The 18,772-nt window shown below is 55.7% G+C and overlaps 1 protein-coding gene across 1 annotated transcript in view; it reads left to right on the top strand.

Moving 5' to 3' along the window:
- Positions 1–18,772, top strand: part of KLHL29 (kelch like family member 29) — a 140,029-nt gene that overhangs the window by 66,145 nt on the left and 55,112 nt on the right. The window contains exons 2-3 of the mRNA XM_080812942.1: positions 12,003–12,144; positions 14,159–14,671. Coding sequence (XP_080669068.1) covers positions 12,003–12,144; positions 14,159–14,671 — 655 coding nt within the window. The remainder of the gene's footprint in view (positions 1–12,002; positions 12,145–14,158; positions 14,672–18,772) is intronic.

The following is an 18,772-nucleotide window of genomic DNA, read 5'->3' as shown; positions in this document are numbered from 1 at the left end:
GATCGGTGTCTTTATAAGAAGAGGGACTAGAATTTTCGGCTAGAAGGCAGGCGTCTGCAGACCCAGGAGAGCTCTCACCAGACCCCAGCCATGCTGACACCCCGATCTTGGACTTGCAGCCTCCGGAAGCACAAGAAGTAAGTTCTGTTGTTACATCAGGCAGCCTACGGTATTTTGTTACGGCAGCCTGAGTGGTGTCAGTACAGAACAGACGGACGGCCGGACCTCGGCCTCAAACTACTCCCAGCCTTGAGGGTCAAAAGTGGCGCACCTAAGGGTTCAGTAGCTGTTGGCTGTTACCATTCTGATTACGGTTCTGCCATTAGCCGGTGTGATCTCCGAGACCGTAGACTGTTCTTCCCTCTGCGTTTAGCAGGGGGTAGTTTCTCAGTAAGTATGGGGTGAATGAATGAATGAATGAATGATATAGCAGAAGCCAATGAGCGCCAGCACGAACTGACAAATCTATGGTAGCCAGGCAGCAGGGCATGGCAGGAGGGAGGCCTCACTCGGTGATAAGGGGAAGGCAGCCTTGGATGGGGCAGCCTGGGCCCCTGCTAAGGACGGGGCATCGGTGGAGGGGGCTGGTCTGGGACCCCTTGGCCTGACCCAGGGATCCGCAGCGAGCAGCCACTGGCGGCAAGCCCTGCGTGCGTTCCCTCGGCCGTCCCCATGCGGAGTCAGGTCCAAGCAGCCCAGGAGACAGTATCATGGTCACGCAAGCCCCTTACAGAGCAGAGCCGGGGCCTTCTGCTGCTCTGGTCACCTGCGACCCTGGTCCTCCTCCATTGTCACTCCCAAGGAAGAGAAACTCACCCTGCCCCGAGAAAGCTGTTTCCCTGTGACTCTCATCCCCTTCACCAACACTCTCCGTGCTGCACCTGGACCTCCAGTGAGCTGGGACAGAAATCCAGCAAGCTCTGTGAAGAGATGGACTGGCACTGAATGATGCCACCTCCTTTAAAAAAAAAAAAAAAAAAATCACTCAAACCACCGCAGTTCTGAACTAAGGGAGCTGAGCTGGACAGTGGCCAGAGGGCACTCCTCTCCCTCAGGGCCATGCCTGGCTGCCAGTTGTTATCATGACAGAAAGCCTGAGCAAGCAGAAAGCAGAGAGAAAGAGAGAGGGCCAGAGAGCTGGGAAGGTGTTCACGGAGTCCCTCGTTGCATGCTTCTGGAACATTCCGCCGCAGAGCTGGTCGGTCCCGTACCACGTCAGAACTTAGGCTCCAGTCCCGAGACACAAGCTCGGGTGCTGACTTGCATCAGTGAGTCTTGAAGTCCCGGCCGTGAAAATGTTTCAGCTCCTTCAACGGTGCCATCCTGTCTGAGGAGCTGCCTCACAGGGACATTTGTGCTGCCTTGTTTGTTTCATTGTCCCGCCTGACCTTGGGGCGACCCTGCCACAATCCCCTCTCTTGTTAAGGCTCTAATGAGGTCGCTAAAGATGTCTGTGTCAGGACCGCCTTGCCGAGCTCTCAGTTAACTTCATGCTCGGAGAGTCGGCTGCGCGAGTCACACGGCAGAGGCCTTCAGAACTCAGAACTGTCCCCTCTCCCTGGCGGGCCTTTGTCTGTGGGAAAAAAGTAAGGAATCCTCTGCCGAGGCCCACGACTCGAAGGGTAGACCACAGGCGTTTTAAAAGGAGTGTTAGGTGTTTGTTGAAGAAAGGACCCCCAGGGGAAGGTGCAGACAGCCAGCCAGAACTCATTTGGGGGTTCTTACTGGCTCCAGGGCGAGCCCTGCACCCAAGGTAGGCTTGCTTAATCCCCGAATGCCTGCTAGGGAGGGCCTGGCAGGGCCTCAAGGGGCAACGTGGCCAGGCCCGTCCCTGGCCCCAAAAAGAGCCTGCTGTGTCCCCTGGAGGGGCTGGGAACCGTCTCCAGGAGGCCTGGGAGCCTGGTCCAGAATCAATATTGGGTGCTCAGAGTCCAGGCCTCTGAGGGCCGGGCCGGACCAGCACATAGTTCAGTCAGGGACGCACGTGTATCCCCACACCCGCTCTCAGCTCAGCCCCACGCCGGCACAGAGGATCTCCTCACCAGATTCACTGAGGATTTCAAATCTGAGAACGACAAAGGCACCGGAACGGCTCTTGCCGCTTTGCCTCTGTGAGTCTGGAGCTGACCCTGGGGAGGAAGGGGGTGTCACCGGCTCTGAGGCTGGGAGGTGGAGGGGTGGTCCCGGAGTGTCACTGCCTGCGGGGCTGGCATTTGGGAAATGTCCCATCAAAGACCAGGGTGAGGCTGCTCTGGCCAAGCCTCCCTTCCCGCCCACTTCGCTGGTAAGAATGAAGACGGTCGCTGTGCTCCAGAGGGAGTTGCCTTGTCACCAAGGCCAAGGTGAGCGGGAACGCGCAGGGCAGCGGGGCCTCTGAGCGGGCCACGCGGGTTACAAGGAGTAACGGCTGTCGGGGGGACGATGAAAGGCCCATCCCAGCTCTGCGAGCAGGTGCCCCGCGCGCTCCTCCCCGGCCCCGTCTGTCCGGCTGGGCCACTCGCTCCCTCACATCACAGGCGTCTGCTGAGGGCCAGGCCTGCCCTGTACCTTTCAGCAGAATGAAAGGGAAACTGATATCAGAGGGAACTGAAGCACAGGAAAGGGCCTCTTTCTTTTCAAAGACTTTCATTTGTGATGGGCTTTTTTTTTTTTCCTAGGTGATCTTATTTCAAAGCCCCTTTGAAAATTTTGTGGGTTTTGTAATGGATGAAAAGTAACTTGGAAATGGGACTAAGAAGTTTTCAGTTGAAAGTTGTTAGAGGAGAGTTGAAAGCTTTGAGTTGTAAGGCTCTGCCAGATTTATCATGTCTTTTGTCCACGAGGCCCATCCGTGGGGGTAGGGGGCTGGAGGGAAGGGGCTGGGGGGCCAGACAGGGCCCACGAGAGAGCACAGTGCCGAACCCAGCCCCAGCCACGGTTGCTTCACGTCTGCAAGGGGAACCATCCGAGCTGCACTTTTAGCAGACACGTCTCCAAGGTATAGACTTTGATGTGGGGAAAGGAAAAAGCAAATGTACTTCGAGAGTACTGTAGGAAGCTGGGCTCTGTCGAAAGAAAGCAGGGGCTGCCTCGCAGATGCTTCCTATCAGAAAAATAATTATGGGAGACGTTAAGGCCTGAGAGAGGGAGAGAGGGGGCCTGGCACGAGCCCTGGGGCGGGGCCACATGGGAGGACTGACGAGAGGGGAAGCCGGGGATCGCCACAGAAGCCGTTTGGGTAGAAAACCTGGAAGGGCCCTGTTCCAGAAACAGAAGGGAAGGGAGTTTCAAGGAGGTGGAAGGAGGAGGCCAGAGGAAGAGGATGGCCACAGTACATTTCAGGGCTGGGCAGAGCTATGGGGCGGCGGGGGACGTGCAGAATCCCACGGAGGGCACGGCGTGGGAGAGGAAGGCAGATGGATGCTAGAGTGGCAGGTGAGGTGGTCAGGCAACGAGTTCTCAAGTGTTCAGTCCCTGTGTTGGAAAGCCCAGGGGAAGGGCTGCTGATGAGAGAGAGGGAGGGAGGGAGAGCTGGAGACAGAAGGGACTTGAAGATGGGCCCTGCGGCACCGTCCGTATTAGAGAGGGGAGGTGTCTATATGGCCCTGCTCTGAGACAGAAGAACTGGCCCCACCAGACAGTGTCAAGGCCACACTGGCAGCATTTGGGGAGACACGTCCGCAATGGCTTAGGGTGTGTGGCCCGAGGGAGTGGGAGACATGAGGGAAGTGGAGTGTGCTGTCAGGGTCTGAGCAGGAGGCTCCGTTGGGCTGGTACAGTGTGGGGAGGGGAGGCCATGGCTGGTACTCAGAGCACCAGGGGCGGGTGTCTCAGTGTTACCCCAGCGGGGTGGGTGGGTGCAGCCTTGACATGGCTGAACTCTTTATGGGGCGGTCAGCCACAGCAGGGATGGCTGGAGCCAGGTGACCTGGAACATTCCAGCCACCCCGGATCACTTCCGATGGCCTAAGGGTAGAACAGACATGGGTAAGAGGCCTGAGTCTGGCCTACACTAGCTATTACCAAACTTCTCCAGGCCCAATTACTGTCATCCGTAAAATACAGGTGAAATCACGGAACTCCTCGGGGAAGGAAACCACGTCATGCCCATGCCTGGCATGTAGATGGCGCCCAATACATGTGAGCCGTAAAGATGGCGGCAGTCCGGGCAGCCCCATTCCATCTGTGCCTGGTGTGTGTCCATGGCTGGTCTTGTTGGGCCCTTGGGGTGCCCCGTGAGAGAGAAGGCGCCGGAAGGGATCTGTGGTTGCTGGCAACAAAGCCTGGGGTCACAAGGCCAGGTTAGAGGCCAAGGACTGGCCTCCTGCTCTATCTCCCACCCCAGCACTTGGGCTGCCCTCACCGAGCTGTCCCCAGGGGCCACTCCCTCCTTACTAGGCTCTCCTGCCCCTCCCCCAACACATCCCTTACCCCCACCCAGGTTGCCGGCAGGAACACCTGCCCCCCAGAGACATCATCATATGCTGTAATATGATTGGAATCTGAATATATATTTAAAATGACAAGATTGAAATTAAAATTTAAATAAAGAATTACTTTTCTGTAAGTTGCTCCGAAAGCAGCAATTTAGCAGCAAATTGATAGAGAAAGGTAAGCACTGGTCCTTTAAACCATCATGCAGTTTCCGGCATTCGAGCCAGAAGTGTCTCAATTTAACACATCATTGGTTAGTATTATTAGAAATTTCAGCGGTCTCTGGAGCATATTACGGCGGTGCTCTGAAGGGGAGGCCGAGGGCGCCAGCCTGGGTCCAGGGGGCCAGAGAGGGCAGCCTCATTAATGAGAGCAGGAAGGGCTCCAGAGAGCCTCCCCGAGCCCCGCGTGGGGATTTAACTGTGATGATTCTCTTGTTTGTAGTTCGGTGGCAATCATGAAATGAGAACTGAGAGACCCATAAATGTCATATGCTCTTCCCAGAGGCCACACATTTCTAGCTTTAGCATCTAACAAAACATCCTCCTGACCCCTTGAAACCAAGGCTGGGGCCAGGCGTCCGTGGAGACAGTGCCGCCAAGAAGCCGGCTCCCATGAGCCGCGTGAGCAAGACCCAGAAATCTGTCCCATTTAGCATCTGGCCAGCAGCCTCCGCGGCTGGGTTCCCCACACGCCTGCAACCTTGAACATCCAAACTGTCACCGCTCCCCAGAGTGAGGTCCATAGACTACCTTCCTCCCCGGGTCGGGGTCCCCTGCCCCAGGCCTACTGAACCGGAAGTTCCGGGTGGGTTCAGAAATCTGGATTCCTAACACACATACACCCCCAAATACTCACGTGCACTCACGTTGGAGAACCCCTACGTTAGAGGTGGTCGGCGCTCCATCTGTGTGACCTTGGCATCCGAGCTCTCACTGACAACCTGCCGGTCCTAGAAAGCCAACAACCTAGGCATAAACACCAGCTATAATCTAAAAAACCCAGACACCAAAATAGCTCCTCCCCAAACCTGGATGGCCAACCTTAGAATACCATTCTTCAAGTAAAAATCTCCTTCCTAGGGTCTCCCCTTTGTGGTGCAAGAGCCCCGGGGAGGTTCCAACACTCAAGGCCCAGTATACCGGTCTGAATAAGTTTAAACCAGCCTCTGCCCACCCCCAAAGGTGGGCTAGACACCGTGAAGAACGAACGTCAGTGCCTTGCAGGGAGAGGGATGCTGAGAAGGAGAGGAAACCACCACTCTTTGAAGGGAGTGGCCTGTCCTGCTGTGCAAGCTGCAGCTGGGATGGGGTTCCCCGCGTAGCCCAGGGCCTGGTGATCAGAGGGCCCTGAGCATATCTGCTTCTGCTAGGAGCTGGGTGGGAACCGACTCTGGCTGTTTTCAGAGGAGCCTTGAGAACCTTCCAGAGTAAGAAGGGAAAGGAAACAACAGCTTTTCACAGCGGATGCTACTCCTGGGACCCCAGGGCCTCTACCATCAGTGTGCCTCCACCATCGGTGTGCTCCCAAATCCGTGGGTCTCTGCCACCAACCTCTGCAGACCGTGGGCTCCGAGCTGGGCTGGCTTCCCCACGTTGCCCAACTTCCAAACCAAAACCTCCCCCAAGTGTGTCTGAGCAGCAGAGCCCACGCCTGGAACCCAGCTTCAAGGGAAGCTGGCAGAGCAAGTTCTCTGGCTCCCACCTCAAGATGGGGGGGTGTGGCCAAGGTGCAGGCAGTCAGAGACGATGTCAACATCCAGTGGGGGGCTCAGGCCACATCAACAGCAGTCCTTCGTCAGAAGGGGCCTTCAAAACCCGGAGCCAATGCTTGTCTTTTCCAATTTAGGTGGAAATTATAGGAAGTCGTGAGGCAAAACCAAGGCTGCAGGTCAAGTTCAGAGTGGGGTCAGCTCCGGGTTACCCACCGCTGTTGTCCTCCCTGTGGCTTGTCCGTTTTCACCCAAGACCTCTCCCCCCTGCCGCCTCAACCCAGCTGGGGTGTGCTTGGGGAGACGCTGCTCTTGCTTTAGCTGAAGCCTTTATGCCTGGTCCCCACTAGAGTAAGCGGCAGGCATCCTTTGTGGAACACAAACGAGACATATAGAACGGTCGCATTCATATGTCAAGAGCAGCACGCAGACGACTTTTTGGTCTTTTGCTATTCTGCAATATACACAGTCGACTTTTTTCTTTTAGTGGCTTTAAACAATATCCCCAAGTACCTCACAGATTTGTGCACAAATTCTCAGAGGTCTTGGCTGGACCGTCTGCTGCTTCCGTGGCGCTAACCGGCATTGCCTGGTGGAATTCTTCTGAGCGGGGTTGCTGAGGGGCCCAGGAACAGCCTGGCAGTCCTCTTGAAAGGCTTGGCCCTGAGCTGGCATAATGTCATAGCCTCATGGGTCCGATTCCTGCAGCCACTCTCCCAGCCTGGGTCACCCGCCAGGTCCCTGGGCAGGCCTGTCCCGTCCTGCTGGTGCAGATGGTTTGAGGGCAGGAGCCGAGCTTGACTGTCACTATGACCCAGGGTCCCTCGGTGCTTCTGGCCCACAGTGAACAGGGAAGCTATGTCCGGCCCATTAAACGGAGGTGAGGGTTGGGGGACTCTGGGGTCTCTTGAGCAGAAGAGGCTCATTGCTATGAAGGACGGGCCCAGCCGTGCTCACGACGCCAGCAAGAGGCAGTCTCTGCCAGCCCTGTCAGTCCCAACTAGTGACAAGAAGGTCAAGGCTCACAGGTTCCGGTCTGGGGAGGCAGGTTTATCGGCATCAGCAGGAGATGGACACGTACGCTGGCATTGTCTTGCTCCTCCCAGAGGTGGCCACTTGAACCCCCAAAGTGGACTCTGGAGCCTGGCTCTGTCAAATGTCTGTAGGCAGGAAACACACTTGTTGCTGTGAGGTTCTTGGTGGTGACTTCAGCCCGCATGCTTCTCCCTTGGGGAATCCTGCCTAGACTTTGCGGCCCAGCGCCAGCCCCATTCCTTCTGGATGCTGTCCCTGACTTCCAAGCTCCTTTGAGGCACCTTCTTCCGACCTCCTCGGGCAAACAGCTCTGAGCTCTGGTTCCTCCGGCCATCCCCCAGCCCCATGGAGGCAGGTGTCAACCTCAGCACCCCACATCTTCCATCCCACTCAGGCACGGGGGAGGGGGCCGACAGAGCCAGGCCTCCAAGCAGCCCCTGGCAGCATTCAGAGCAATGACATTGGGGGGCCCCCACACACAAGTCCCCCACAGTCTGGATCCTCATCTCCCCACTAAGGGGAGCCCATTGCCTGCCATCTCCCATGGGCACCGAGCTACTCCACATCTCTGTTCCATGACACGGTCCACTCTTCTGGAACACACCCCATGCGCTGCACTAGGAGTGAGGAATGCTCCTACCACTGGCCAGCCCCGGAGCTCAGAGACGCTGCCTGCTCGTTCGTTCCCTGGGCACCTGCAGCGGGCCAGGCACCACAACCAGGTCCCTGTTGTCACAGAGCTGCCCCACCAGGACGGGGTCAGTACAGGCCCTGAGAGGCAGTGTGAAGAGATTGTGATCATTGCGTGCACAGCGCATCGGTCCCAGAACCAGCAGGCACATGAGCACCCCAGGCGAGCTCCCTCCCATCATCTCTCAAACCTTCCTGACCCCCTGGGATGCTCACCTCCGTGGCACTTTTGTGCAAAATAGAAAAAGGTGCTCCCTCGGAGTGGACAATCTAGCCAAAAGGAGCCCCTCTGGGTGGTCGCAGCCTCACGGGCGAATCCCCAGAGGAAAAGTGCCCCCTAACCCCCTCTGCCAGGCACCTCTGCATTGTGCACCACCTTTGGCCCCACACAGACCCCCCCCAAGCACAGCAGGGCCCCCATTACCACTAGGTGGACGATGTGTACCTGGGCTGGTACAGCCCAAGCCAGGGGCCCCATGAGGCTTGTCGCGGGGTGAGGTTCCTGCCCCCAGACCAGCGGGCACCTCAGCCCCGGCCGCCGCCTCACAGAAAGCTTCATCCGTAAAGGATCGGGGTCTTTAGTGTTCTTCTGTCGCTGAAAGAAGCAGGATGCTGTCAGCTGCCGTAAAAATGTGACCTTTGAAAATTTACAAGAGCTCGGGGTTTAAAAGCTGCCGCGTTAATGATGCATCCTATTAGCATCTCATTAAAGGGAAGCAGAGAGAAGCCTGGCCAGCCCAGCGATGGGCAGAGAGGGCCACTCCGAAGCACCAGGCAGAAGGAGGGCTCTCCTCATCGGCCTCTTTCTGCCCAGTGTCATCATGACGGGGGAGCAGAAGCATGGCCAGGAATGCTGGCACAAGGCCAGACATGGGGTGGCTTCACTGACGTTCGGATGATGCAATGGGAGGGGCCAGAGGAGCCTCCCCCATCCCTGCCTTCGTCTCCTCCTCTCCCAGCCTGGGCTGTTCTCGGGGTTGGTTTCTGTGGCATTCTTGGGCTGACATCCCCCTGGCAAGGAGAAGTGGAACTGGGGAGGCCTACTCTGGCTGGGCGAGACCTGGAGGGCTTTCGGTGAGGTCATAGACCTCTGGGGACTCTGGACCAAGGGAGACAGTCTTAGCGGGAGCTCAGTTCGGAGCTGGAGCCACGGACCTGTACATGGTGCTCCCAAAGCCTCCAGAACTTGGGAGTCTTCTACTTTGGGCCTGGAGCCCTTCGCAGGAGGAGGGGCTCTGGTCAGGCCGAGCCGACTCCCATCACCAGCTGCAACATCCCTCACCCACCTGGGTGCCCAGACGCGTGGCAAAATGCACAACCGCATCCAGTTTCTTCTGGAGGGAGGGGAGAAAGGAATGTTCGTTTCATCGTTTCAAAAAAATAAACAGAAATTTCTGAGCTGTGATTTGCTCCTCGATTCAGGAGTTGCTAGTGCGCGCAGACTGAGTGGCCTTATTTATCCTTCCTAAAGGAAAAAATGAAAGACCCTGTTTGCCTTCTCACAGCAGAACGGCTTTCTTGTACATAAGAACTTGCTTGTGAGAGTCATGAAAGACACAGCCGAGCAGAAGGACTGTGTGTGGTAGCCACACCCAGTGCTCCCAGCCTTTCTGGGCTCACCCCTGGCCCCCCGGCTTCCTTCTGGAGGCTAACTTGCCTGCCGTGTGCAGAGCTGAGTGCCCCCCTCTGCTGGGAGCAGCTGCTTGAGAGCAGGGCTGAGTCTCAGTCCCCGGTGCGCGGGGCAGGGCCCGGCATGGAGCGGGGGCCCAGTGCTCGCTTAACCGAACAACCCAGCTAACCAACAAACGCGTAACGGAATGACCTGCCAGGAGGGCTTTGGAGCCAAGGGACTAAGCCCTTGAAAAAGTGTGCAGTGTTTCAAGTTCAGAAACTCCCCAGTTTTAGAGCAAAAACAGGAACTCCTAGAGTTTTCTAGTTCAGAATCTGGTACTCACCATGGAGGAAGAGACCCCAACCCCCTAGACTGGTGGCCACGGCCGCCATGAGGCCAGAGCTGCCAAGCTCCCAGAGCCCTCCCCGACCCTGCCCCAAAGTACCAGGCCCAGGAGGCACCATGCTGACTCAGCAGGGACAAATGGCAAGGGCAGGAGGACCCTGAAAACCAGACCTATCTCGGGCCTGAGAGGCCTCCAGGAACCCCAGGGCCGCAGAGAGGGGTTGCAGCGCCCCCTCCTGGCAGAGGGTGCCCAAGGAGGCTGGAGTGTCATCCCTCAAACCTCACCCCCAGGCAGGGCCCTGAATGAGACATCGCACAGGCTCCTTCCCCTTCGCAAGCCTCTGGTTGTGGGAAGCGACCTCTGCTCCTCCCAGTCCACCAGCACCCGGGGGAAGCTGGGAATGTGGAGGTGACCACAGACAGGGCACGCTGCAAAACCCTCTATTTAGAGAATGCTAGAAAAGTCGCAGTTTTGTTCCCTAAGTTCCACAGGACTGTTGGTGAGTGTGGCTAAATCCCCAGCCTCCTCCCCGGCACCCACCGCCACCACCACCACCACAGCCAACCCCAAGCTCCCATCTGTCCCGAAGACAGAAATGGGGCAGGGGACTCTGAGAAGGAAGCTTGTCCATTGAATTGTTCTTTCCTCCAGAGACTCACTCTTTCCCTTTGTTTCCTGCTCTGTTCACAGAAGCGAAGCATCAGAAATGCAGGCCAGAGAGAAAGTGCAGCTTAATGTAATTAGCTCCGTGCAGCCCACAGGTCCTAACGGGATCCGGCTCCGCTCCTCCCAGCCGTCCATAATGCAGGCTGTTTGTCATCTGCATTAGGCATCCAAGACCCAATAAGTGCTGTCCTCCCTCCTCTCCACCGGCCCCTACCCAGCCAGCCCTGCTGCTCCCAGAGGCCCACTGGGGGCGCCGCCCTCCCAGCCAGCTCACTGGGTCCGCTTCTGTGAGAAGTCAGAAAGAACGTGGCCCTCACCTGGGAGAAGCCTGCAGACACCCCTTCAGGCCCCTTGGGCCGTCTATGGCTGTCCCCAGTAGAGACTGTCTCTGCCCCGCAACCGAGCCCAAACCTGGCTGGGGCTCTGGCGGCAGTCCTGGAAACTGCAGAAACTTCCTGAAACCACCTGTGCTGAGACCCCACCCCCCACCCCCCACCCCCAACCCCGCCCCATCCCAGTGATCCCAGGCTCTCCAACATGCTGTAGGACTTCTTCTTCTTCTTCTTCTTTTTTTCTTATTATAATGGTAATGGCCCTAGTAGAAAATCTGGCAAATACAGAAAAGTAGAGACAAGAGAATAGAAGTTACCCACATTCCTCTCACTAAGAATAACACCCCTGCTAGCATTTTGGTTTTTTCTCTCCTACACATACCGTTTTACATGTGAGCTTCTATTTGTGTCCTCTTATGTCCTGTTTTTCTCATTTAACACTATACTATAAGCATTTGCCGTCTCATTATGCGTTTCAGTAAACATGATTTTTAATGACCATATAATAGTCCATCAAGGTTGTCGCTCAGAGACCAGTGCTGTGCTAATGTTTGTTTTCAGCCCGGGGTTCATTTTCTCATTCATCTAAAAATCTAAGTTAGAGAATGCGCTCCTGAGACAGAGAGCCTGCCTCCTTCCCACAACAAGGAGGGTCCCAGGGAAGATGTTCCCTGCGCTGGGCTGTCTTCCCACGGGTCTCAGCCCCTGCCCTCCCTACACCTCCTCCGTGAAGTGGCACGTGGCGGGGCCTCAGACCGTGGTATGGAGCCGGACGGTGGTGTTTCGGAGAGCGGTCTTCTCACAGGTCAAAGGGCCAGGCCCAGAGTGGCATTGAGCCTGAACTTAAGACACAAGGGTCTGCGACTCAACGCCCGTAGACGCTGTGATTTAGTCACGACCCGAGGGCCATGGGAGCTTCACTTCTCACAGCACAGAAAACTTTCCTTTCAGGTGGAGTGAGCGGCTGCAAAAGGCGGCCGGGGAGGCACCGGGTGGGTGCTCCTGGGGGTGGGACTGTAGCAGAAGCCTAACAAGGACTAAGCCCAGATGCTCTGCCACTCCTCAGGGGTGCTGGGCTGGGGGCCTGCCCGGGCTCTGCCGCTGGCCCGCTGGCCACTTGGCACGGCTCAGGGAATAGGTCCCAAGGCAGCAGCTCTGGCCAGGCCGAGCTCACCCTCCTGCTCTGCTTCTCCCCAGGCCCCTGGAATCTCCAAAGCGGACAATCAGTCCCAGGGACTCACGACCAGCATCCGGTGGGGGCAGACACCCATCAATCAGTCCACGCCCTGGGACACTGATGAGCCACCCTCCAAACAGATGAGGGAGAGCGACAATCCAGGTGCGTATGTCTTCGGCAGCCAGAGACTCCCCCCGCCCCGGGGCTGGAAGGGGTGTCAGAGGCCCCCCAGGTGCTCCAGCTTGTCAGCAGGCCCCAGCCCATGGTCTGCAGCCCTAGCCTCAGGCTGCCTGCAGGTCGGGACCCCGTGTGCCCGGGACAGTAGCTGCATCTCTACCCCTTTCTCAGCTACTCAAGAAAGCTTTGGGGAGGAGGAAGGAATGAGAGCAGCATCACACGAGTGACTCTGCATCTGCTTTGTGTTATTTTGAACAGCCCCTCCCAAAGCTCAGTACTCTGGTTCACACATTTCTCAAGCCACACCTTCCAGGGAGGTTTCGCCTTGCGGGTGTTTGTAGGAGAACCGGGATGCTCCCCCTCCCCCTGGGACGGGGGCTCCCCACCTCCTACCACACCCCAGCCCTTCTTGGGTCAGCTCTGACCATAACAACACCTTCCCCGTTACCTCCCGTTGGTCCCAGACCTCCCCTTAGGATACACAGAACTCAGCTCCTTGGCCCTCCACACCACAGCCCTGCAGATACCTGGACACCCCACTCATCCTCCCCTCCAAGTCCTCTGCAGGATAAACATGCACAGAGTACCAGAACTTGGGAGCACAGAGAAGTCACTGGCTGTGCTCCCAAGTTCTGGTGCATCGTTCCAGGCTCCCCCGCTAATCCTGGAGAGAAATGAGCCTAGGATGTCATGCCTCGTGCTTAAGACACCAGGCTGGCTCACAGCTGGCTCCTCTTCTTCAGGCTTGGGGACAATCCCCCTTAGCAGCCCATTCTAGAATCTCGCCGGCACTGCTTCGCCAGTATTTGCCAGCTTCTAGTTGTCTCCAACTACACAACTAGTTTTCTTTCTGTGAGGGAGCTCCCAGCTCCCCTTCTCGACTCTGGGGCTGGGGGTCCTGAGTGGTCCCCTGGCCCCCACTCTCTTCTTCAGTCTCCCTGCCCTCTGTCTGTACTGCCGCACCAACAGCATCATGGAAACCAAGGTGGCATTTGGGTGATGGAGACCCAGCCCCACACTCATTCAGTCAGAGGTGACCCAGAGTGTCCTTCCCTGTCACAGTGTCTTCTGGCTTCACTCACAAGCACGCTTAGGTCAGCTCAGCTCAGGGGAACCTGGCCCTGCTCAGCCTGACCTGGGCTCAGCTGGCCTCTAATCTTGTATCAAGTCTCAGGAGGTGGGTCTGGGCCCGTTGTTCAGTCAGAATTCCCTTACGGGCCAAAATGCACTTCTGTTGTTTCCCCCGGGACCAGCCATGCAGGGGTTGCTTAGAAGAAAGCCTGGCCCCCCCAGCAGGGCAGTGGACTCCAGCCCCTGGCAGGCTTCCCCCACTGCCCGCACCTCCTTCTTTCCCTTCCCATACCACAGGGCTCTTGCACGGCTCCAGGCTCTGCTCTTCTCACCTTGCCCAGCAGACACCTACTGTCTTCACAACCCACCTTTCTCCCCACCTCCTCCAGACAGCTCTTCTCCAGAAAGGAAGGAAAAACACCAACATTTATGGAACATTTAACACATACCAGACACTCTGCTAGTTTTTCTTTTCTTTTTTTTTTTTCCAAATACGTTTTCCTCATTCAGTTCTTCCCAGGAGACCTCTGAGGTAGGTGTTGGTAGTTCCGTCTAACAGACGGGACGAGTGAGGCTCAGAGAAGATAAGCAACTTGCTCAGAGCTCCTGGCTAATCAATGGCAGAGCCGAGTTTTGAACCCAGCACTCTTTGAAGGTCTCTCCTTTTTTTCCTCTCTGTTTTGTTGCCTCTTGAGCTCTCCCAAGCAGATTGTGCTCCCCCTCTGGGCCTCCTTGGCCGTCTGCTCATGTACCCCAAACACACTTATCCTGTGCTACTATTATCACAGATTTGTAATCTGGGGGTACCTGGATGTGGGTGTCTTGTCCGCCTCTGTGACCTCCGCACCCAGCCCAGGGCCTGGGGCAGATGGTGTTTGCCGAGGGAATATGTTTGCAGCAAATGACATCTCTTCTGTCTCCCTTGCAGGCACAGGGCCATGGGTGACCACGGTGGCCGCCGGGAGCCAGCCCGCCCTGATCGCACACTCCTATGGAGTGGCCCAGCCTCCCACCTTCAGCCCGGCTGTGAACGTCCAGGCCCCGGTCATTGGGGTGACCCCCTCACTGCCTCCCCACGTGGGGCCCCAGCTCCCGCTGATGCCAGGCCACTACTCGCTCCCACAGCCACCCTCCCAGCCACTGAGCAGCGTGGTGGTCAACATGCCCGCCCAGGCCCTGTATGCCAGCCCGCAGCCCCTGGCCATGTCCACACTGCCTGGCGTGGGGCAGGTGGCCCGCCCGGGACCCACTGCCGTGGGCAACGGCCACATGGCCGGGCCCCTGCTGCCTCCACCACCACCAGCCCAGCCGTCTGCCACCCTCCCCAGCAGTGCCCCTGCCACCAATGGGCCCCCCACGACTGACTCGGCCCACGGGCTGCAGATGCTACGGACCATTGGCGTGGGGAAGTATGAGTTCACCGACCCCGGGCACCCCAAAGGTAAGTTCCGCTGCCCACATACTCCCGTGTGCCCGCATCTGTGCTTCCCTGAGTGGTCACGACGGTGCGGACAGGTGTGCGTTTCCTGGCGTCCTGTGCTCTCCAGCGGCTCCCTCGCTGGCCTCACCCGGCCTGGAAGCAGTAATGGGGCCTCCCCCTGCCCAAGGCAGCTGGGCCTCAGAGGAGGCAGAGGGGAAGGTGGGGGAGCGAAGGAAGGCCGGGCGAACGCCTGTGAGCCGCCAGGAAGGGAAGGGAAGGGAGAGCCTTGCAAAGTCCCGGGTCCTTCTGCCTCCAGCCCAAGCCCTAGGCCGTTCTCCCTTCTGACCCCGAGGCTAGGCCAGGTATGGAATGAGCAGAAAGCATGTGCTCCTCTTAGGGCTCCGTGGAACAGTCCTTTGTGCGGCCTTCATTTCCCACCCAGAACAGGCAGAACATGAACTGTGGCCTTCCCCAGAAGAGCTCCCTCTGCTGTGCGGTGGGTGAGAGCGGCTCCGCAGACCATAGGGGAGAGCAATGTCTCCTCCCCAGGAGACACTCCCGGACCATCCTGAGCCACTTGGATTTTTGGTTTCAAGGAAGCAAGGGTGGCTCTGTGAAGCTCCAAGAAAGAGTCCCTCTAGCCTCAGCCTTCAGTCACCCCTTTGCCCCACTCCCCGGGGCAGTTTTCAACAGAGCCTGCAGGATGAGCCCCTGGCCTTAGGGTCAGGACAAAGTGCCTCGGCAAACAGGCTTCACTCCTGACATCTGTCTGAGCGATCTACCCAGCTGGAATGCAGAAGGGGGCAGGAGGACCGGGGACCACAGATGTTACACTGCTGGGGTTCATCTGCCCCAGACTTGCTTGCTATCCCTTAGAGCTCCAGACAGCCAAGCCCCTTTCCTGCTGAGTGCAGAGGGGAGGCAGCCGGGCCTGGCCCAGTCCGCAGGCAAGAAGGCACACGGTGGGTGGTCTGCCTGCTGGGGTACCCAGGCCTCCTTTGCAAAGGGGAGTAGACGGTCTCCTAGGAGGTGTGGACCTCTGGGCATCACTTTCTCCGTCTTCTGGCTAACAGCCCCTGGAGACGGCTTCTTGGGGGGGCCCTGCCTCTCCGCAGAGCAATGACTCCCACTAGCCATTCTTTCCGGCCTGCTTTCATGCATCTCTATCCTTATCCTTTTGAGCAATTTTCAGACCTCATCAAGCATCCCAACAACAAAGCCGTGTCTAGATCTCCATTGGGTTTCATTCCCAATCTGATTGCGCCCCAACCGCCTTTGTTTTGGAAATCAGCACTAGTTTTAAATGACAAAATTACAGAAAATTACATCTAAATTCTGGTAAACTCTTGCTTTGTTTAAGATCTTTTTTTAAAAAAAATTGACTAAATTGATTTTTTGTTTGAATTGTTTTGGTTAAGCTCTCTCTCCCTTAGAAAGAAAAAAAAAAAAAAGTACTCCCAGTTTATATGCTGCCAGCTCTGACACACTGGGAACTGGGTGTCCTGGGTGCTTCCGGGGCTGTGCCAAAGGCCAGGCACTGGGTGGGCTTCCCTCTCCCCACCACAGGAGCATCTCTGCTGCCCCCAGAGGCCTCCTAGGGCTGGTGAAAGGTCTTGCTGAGTTGCCAAGTTTCAGACATGTATCTAGGAAAAGGACTTATTCTGGGCAAAGAGGGAACGGGCCCAGCTGGGTCCAAAGTCCCTGGTTTGGGGCTTAGCACAGAACTGGGGTCCACCTCCCCAAAGGCACCTGTGCATTTTCTCATCACGCATCTGAGCCCATAAGCTCAGGAAGTTACAGGCCGTAGAGACCCACTTGGCCCCCGGGTCATTGTAGAGCCATACCTGTAACATCTCTCTGAGGCCAGAGGGCGAGAATCACCTTCTGTGGTGATCCCAAACCCTCAGAGAGGAGGAAAGGAGAGAGCAGGCCCCTGCTGGGGTTTGTCCTGCTGGCCCTAGAGGGTGGATTCAGGGCTAAGTGAGGCCAAGCATAGGGTAAGCCTAGAAAGGGTGCACAGCCCCGCCTTCTGGTAAGCCAGTGAGGTCCCTCCAGCTCCAGCCTGTGACAACCGGTGACCCATCTGTCATGTTGCTTTCCATAGTTGGCCAGGGAACGGGCTCTTTCCCCAGAGATCACATTTAACTCACTTCTCTATTTATGGCCCTCATGAGCTGACTTCTCCCCTTATATTTGTGGCGAAGAAAGACAATGAAGCATGAACATACAAATGCCTCCAAACTCAAGCCTGGGTGGGTTGTGTGGTTTTTTGTTGTTTTTTTTTTTAAGTAATTTCTCCTTTCATTTCTAATCTTAAAAGCCTTTATTGCTAAAGCTATAATTTGTCTGTCAGATCTAATGTCAAACAACTGAACATTTTTTTTTAAATAAGAAACCCGGATTCTGAAACCAAATCTTTGAAACTTACCATGTGAGAATCATATCCCTGACAAGACCGTGTGGGTTTGGATTTGGGTCACTTTTAATTTTTCCCCGAGGGATTTTACATCTCCAAAACCCAATTGATTTCACACTCCTAAATGACAGACAGCTGGCTCCAAGTGGGAACCAGGAGGCTTGGCGTGATGGCATCAACACTAGTCAGAACTCCACTTAAGGAAGGAAAAAAAAAAAAGAAAAAGAACTTTCCTTCTCTCCTGTTCTGTTTGAAAGCTTGCCCGGCATTATAATAAGATTCACGGTGGAGCTCCCTGAGATCTAGCTCATTAAAGTCCCGCGATTTTTCCTCTATTGTTTGACATGACAACCTGGCCTCTCCCGGGGTTGAGTAATTATGGAGAGATCCCCTCCATGAGGAACAGGTCTTGCCAGCCAGAGGGATGGGCCTCTGGATGGGTATTTTTAGACTTCATTAGTGCCCTGATTTAAAATTTCACATTTTGTTTCTTGTAATTATCTTCCAATCGACGGTGCTGAAATTTCTGTTGGGGCTATGTGAGTCTGCCTTCCCAAAAAGGGCGTTGGGACTTTAATTTAAAACTTAACCAATTGAAAAATAAAGGTGGCGCAGAAATGCTTTTTGATTTGCAGTAGGTCAAGCGATTGTCTCTCGTCTGTGAATAGAGAAGCCGCTTGCATGTAGTTCACTTTAATGAGTGTTATTTAAATGCACTGAGCACATATAGATTTTCTTAAGAAACTTATAAGATAAATCTTTCTTTCTCTAAGAACAATTTGGGGGTAGGATTTCATTCTTTAAAAAAAAAAAAGATTATGTGTTGAAAGCTAATTAAAATAGATTTCATGTGTGCAAAGTGATAAGGGAGGAAAAAAGAATTAGTTCCATTTGAATCCTGTTATATACCTGAGGCCTTTGTCTTGTTGTACTGAAAACTGGAAAGCAATCTATGGGCAGAGGTGGCGGCCAATGTCAGGTCTTGTGAGATGAGTGAGGGATGTCTAATGTCCCTGATCCGGGGCGATGGGAGCCCAGCCGTGTCAGGGCAGAGGCACAAGCTCTTGGTGTCATTTTTCTAGCCCCTTCCTTTTTCCACAAATGATTCTTGGGGGCTAACAAGGTAGCCAGAGACCTTTAAAAGCCCCAGACTAATGGTGAGCTGCAGAAAGGTTATGTTTTCACCTGCATTTCCAAGGAGAAAGAAGCAAGGTTTCACCTGCTCCCTTCTTTTTCTGAACCAAAAAGCAAAATCCAAGTTGACCTGAAGCGGTGAGGGCTTGTCTCTTCTGACTTCAGATTCTGTAGGTCTAGGGCGAGGGGCCGTGAGGATTCCCACAGCTGGGGACCCATGTTGTGGGATGTGCTTAGCCCCTCCCTGTGGTTTCACACCTCTTCCTTCTCATCCTTGCCCGTGGACCCCCACCAGGGGTGGGGGGGCTCTGTGTGTCTTTATGCCACTTTCTGCTTGGAAAGCAGCCACTCTGTCGTCTCTCCGAGTGGAAAAGACAGGATCTGGAAAAGAAACCTTGAGGCACCCTGAATGTGACAAGGACAAGTCTCCTAACCTCTCTGAGCCTCTTTGTCTTCATCTTTAAAATGGGATGAGAGTACCATCCTCATCGGGCCTGGAGGAGGTTTGAATGAGACTGTGGCCATGAACATACACAGAGCTTTGCCCTCCTAACTCTACAAACCATTGTTCC

The sequence above is a fragment of the Martes martes genome (genome assembly GCF_963455335.1).
Source record: "Martes martes genome assembly, chromosome: 9".
NCBI lineage: Eukaryota > Metazoa > Chordata > Mammalia > Carnivora > Mustelidae > Martes > Martes martes.
Note: the sequence above shows the minus strand (reverse complement) of the source record. Positions and strands in the feature narration are given on the sequence as shown.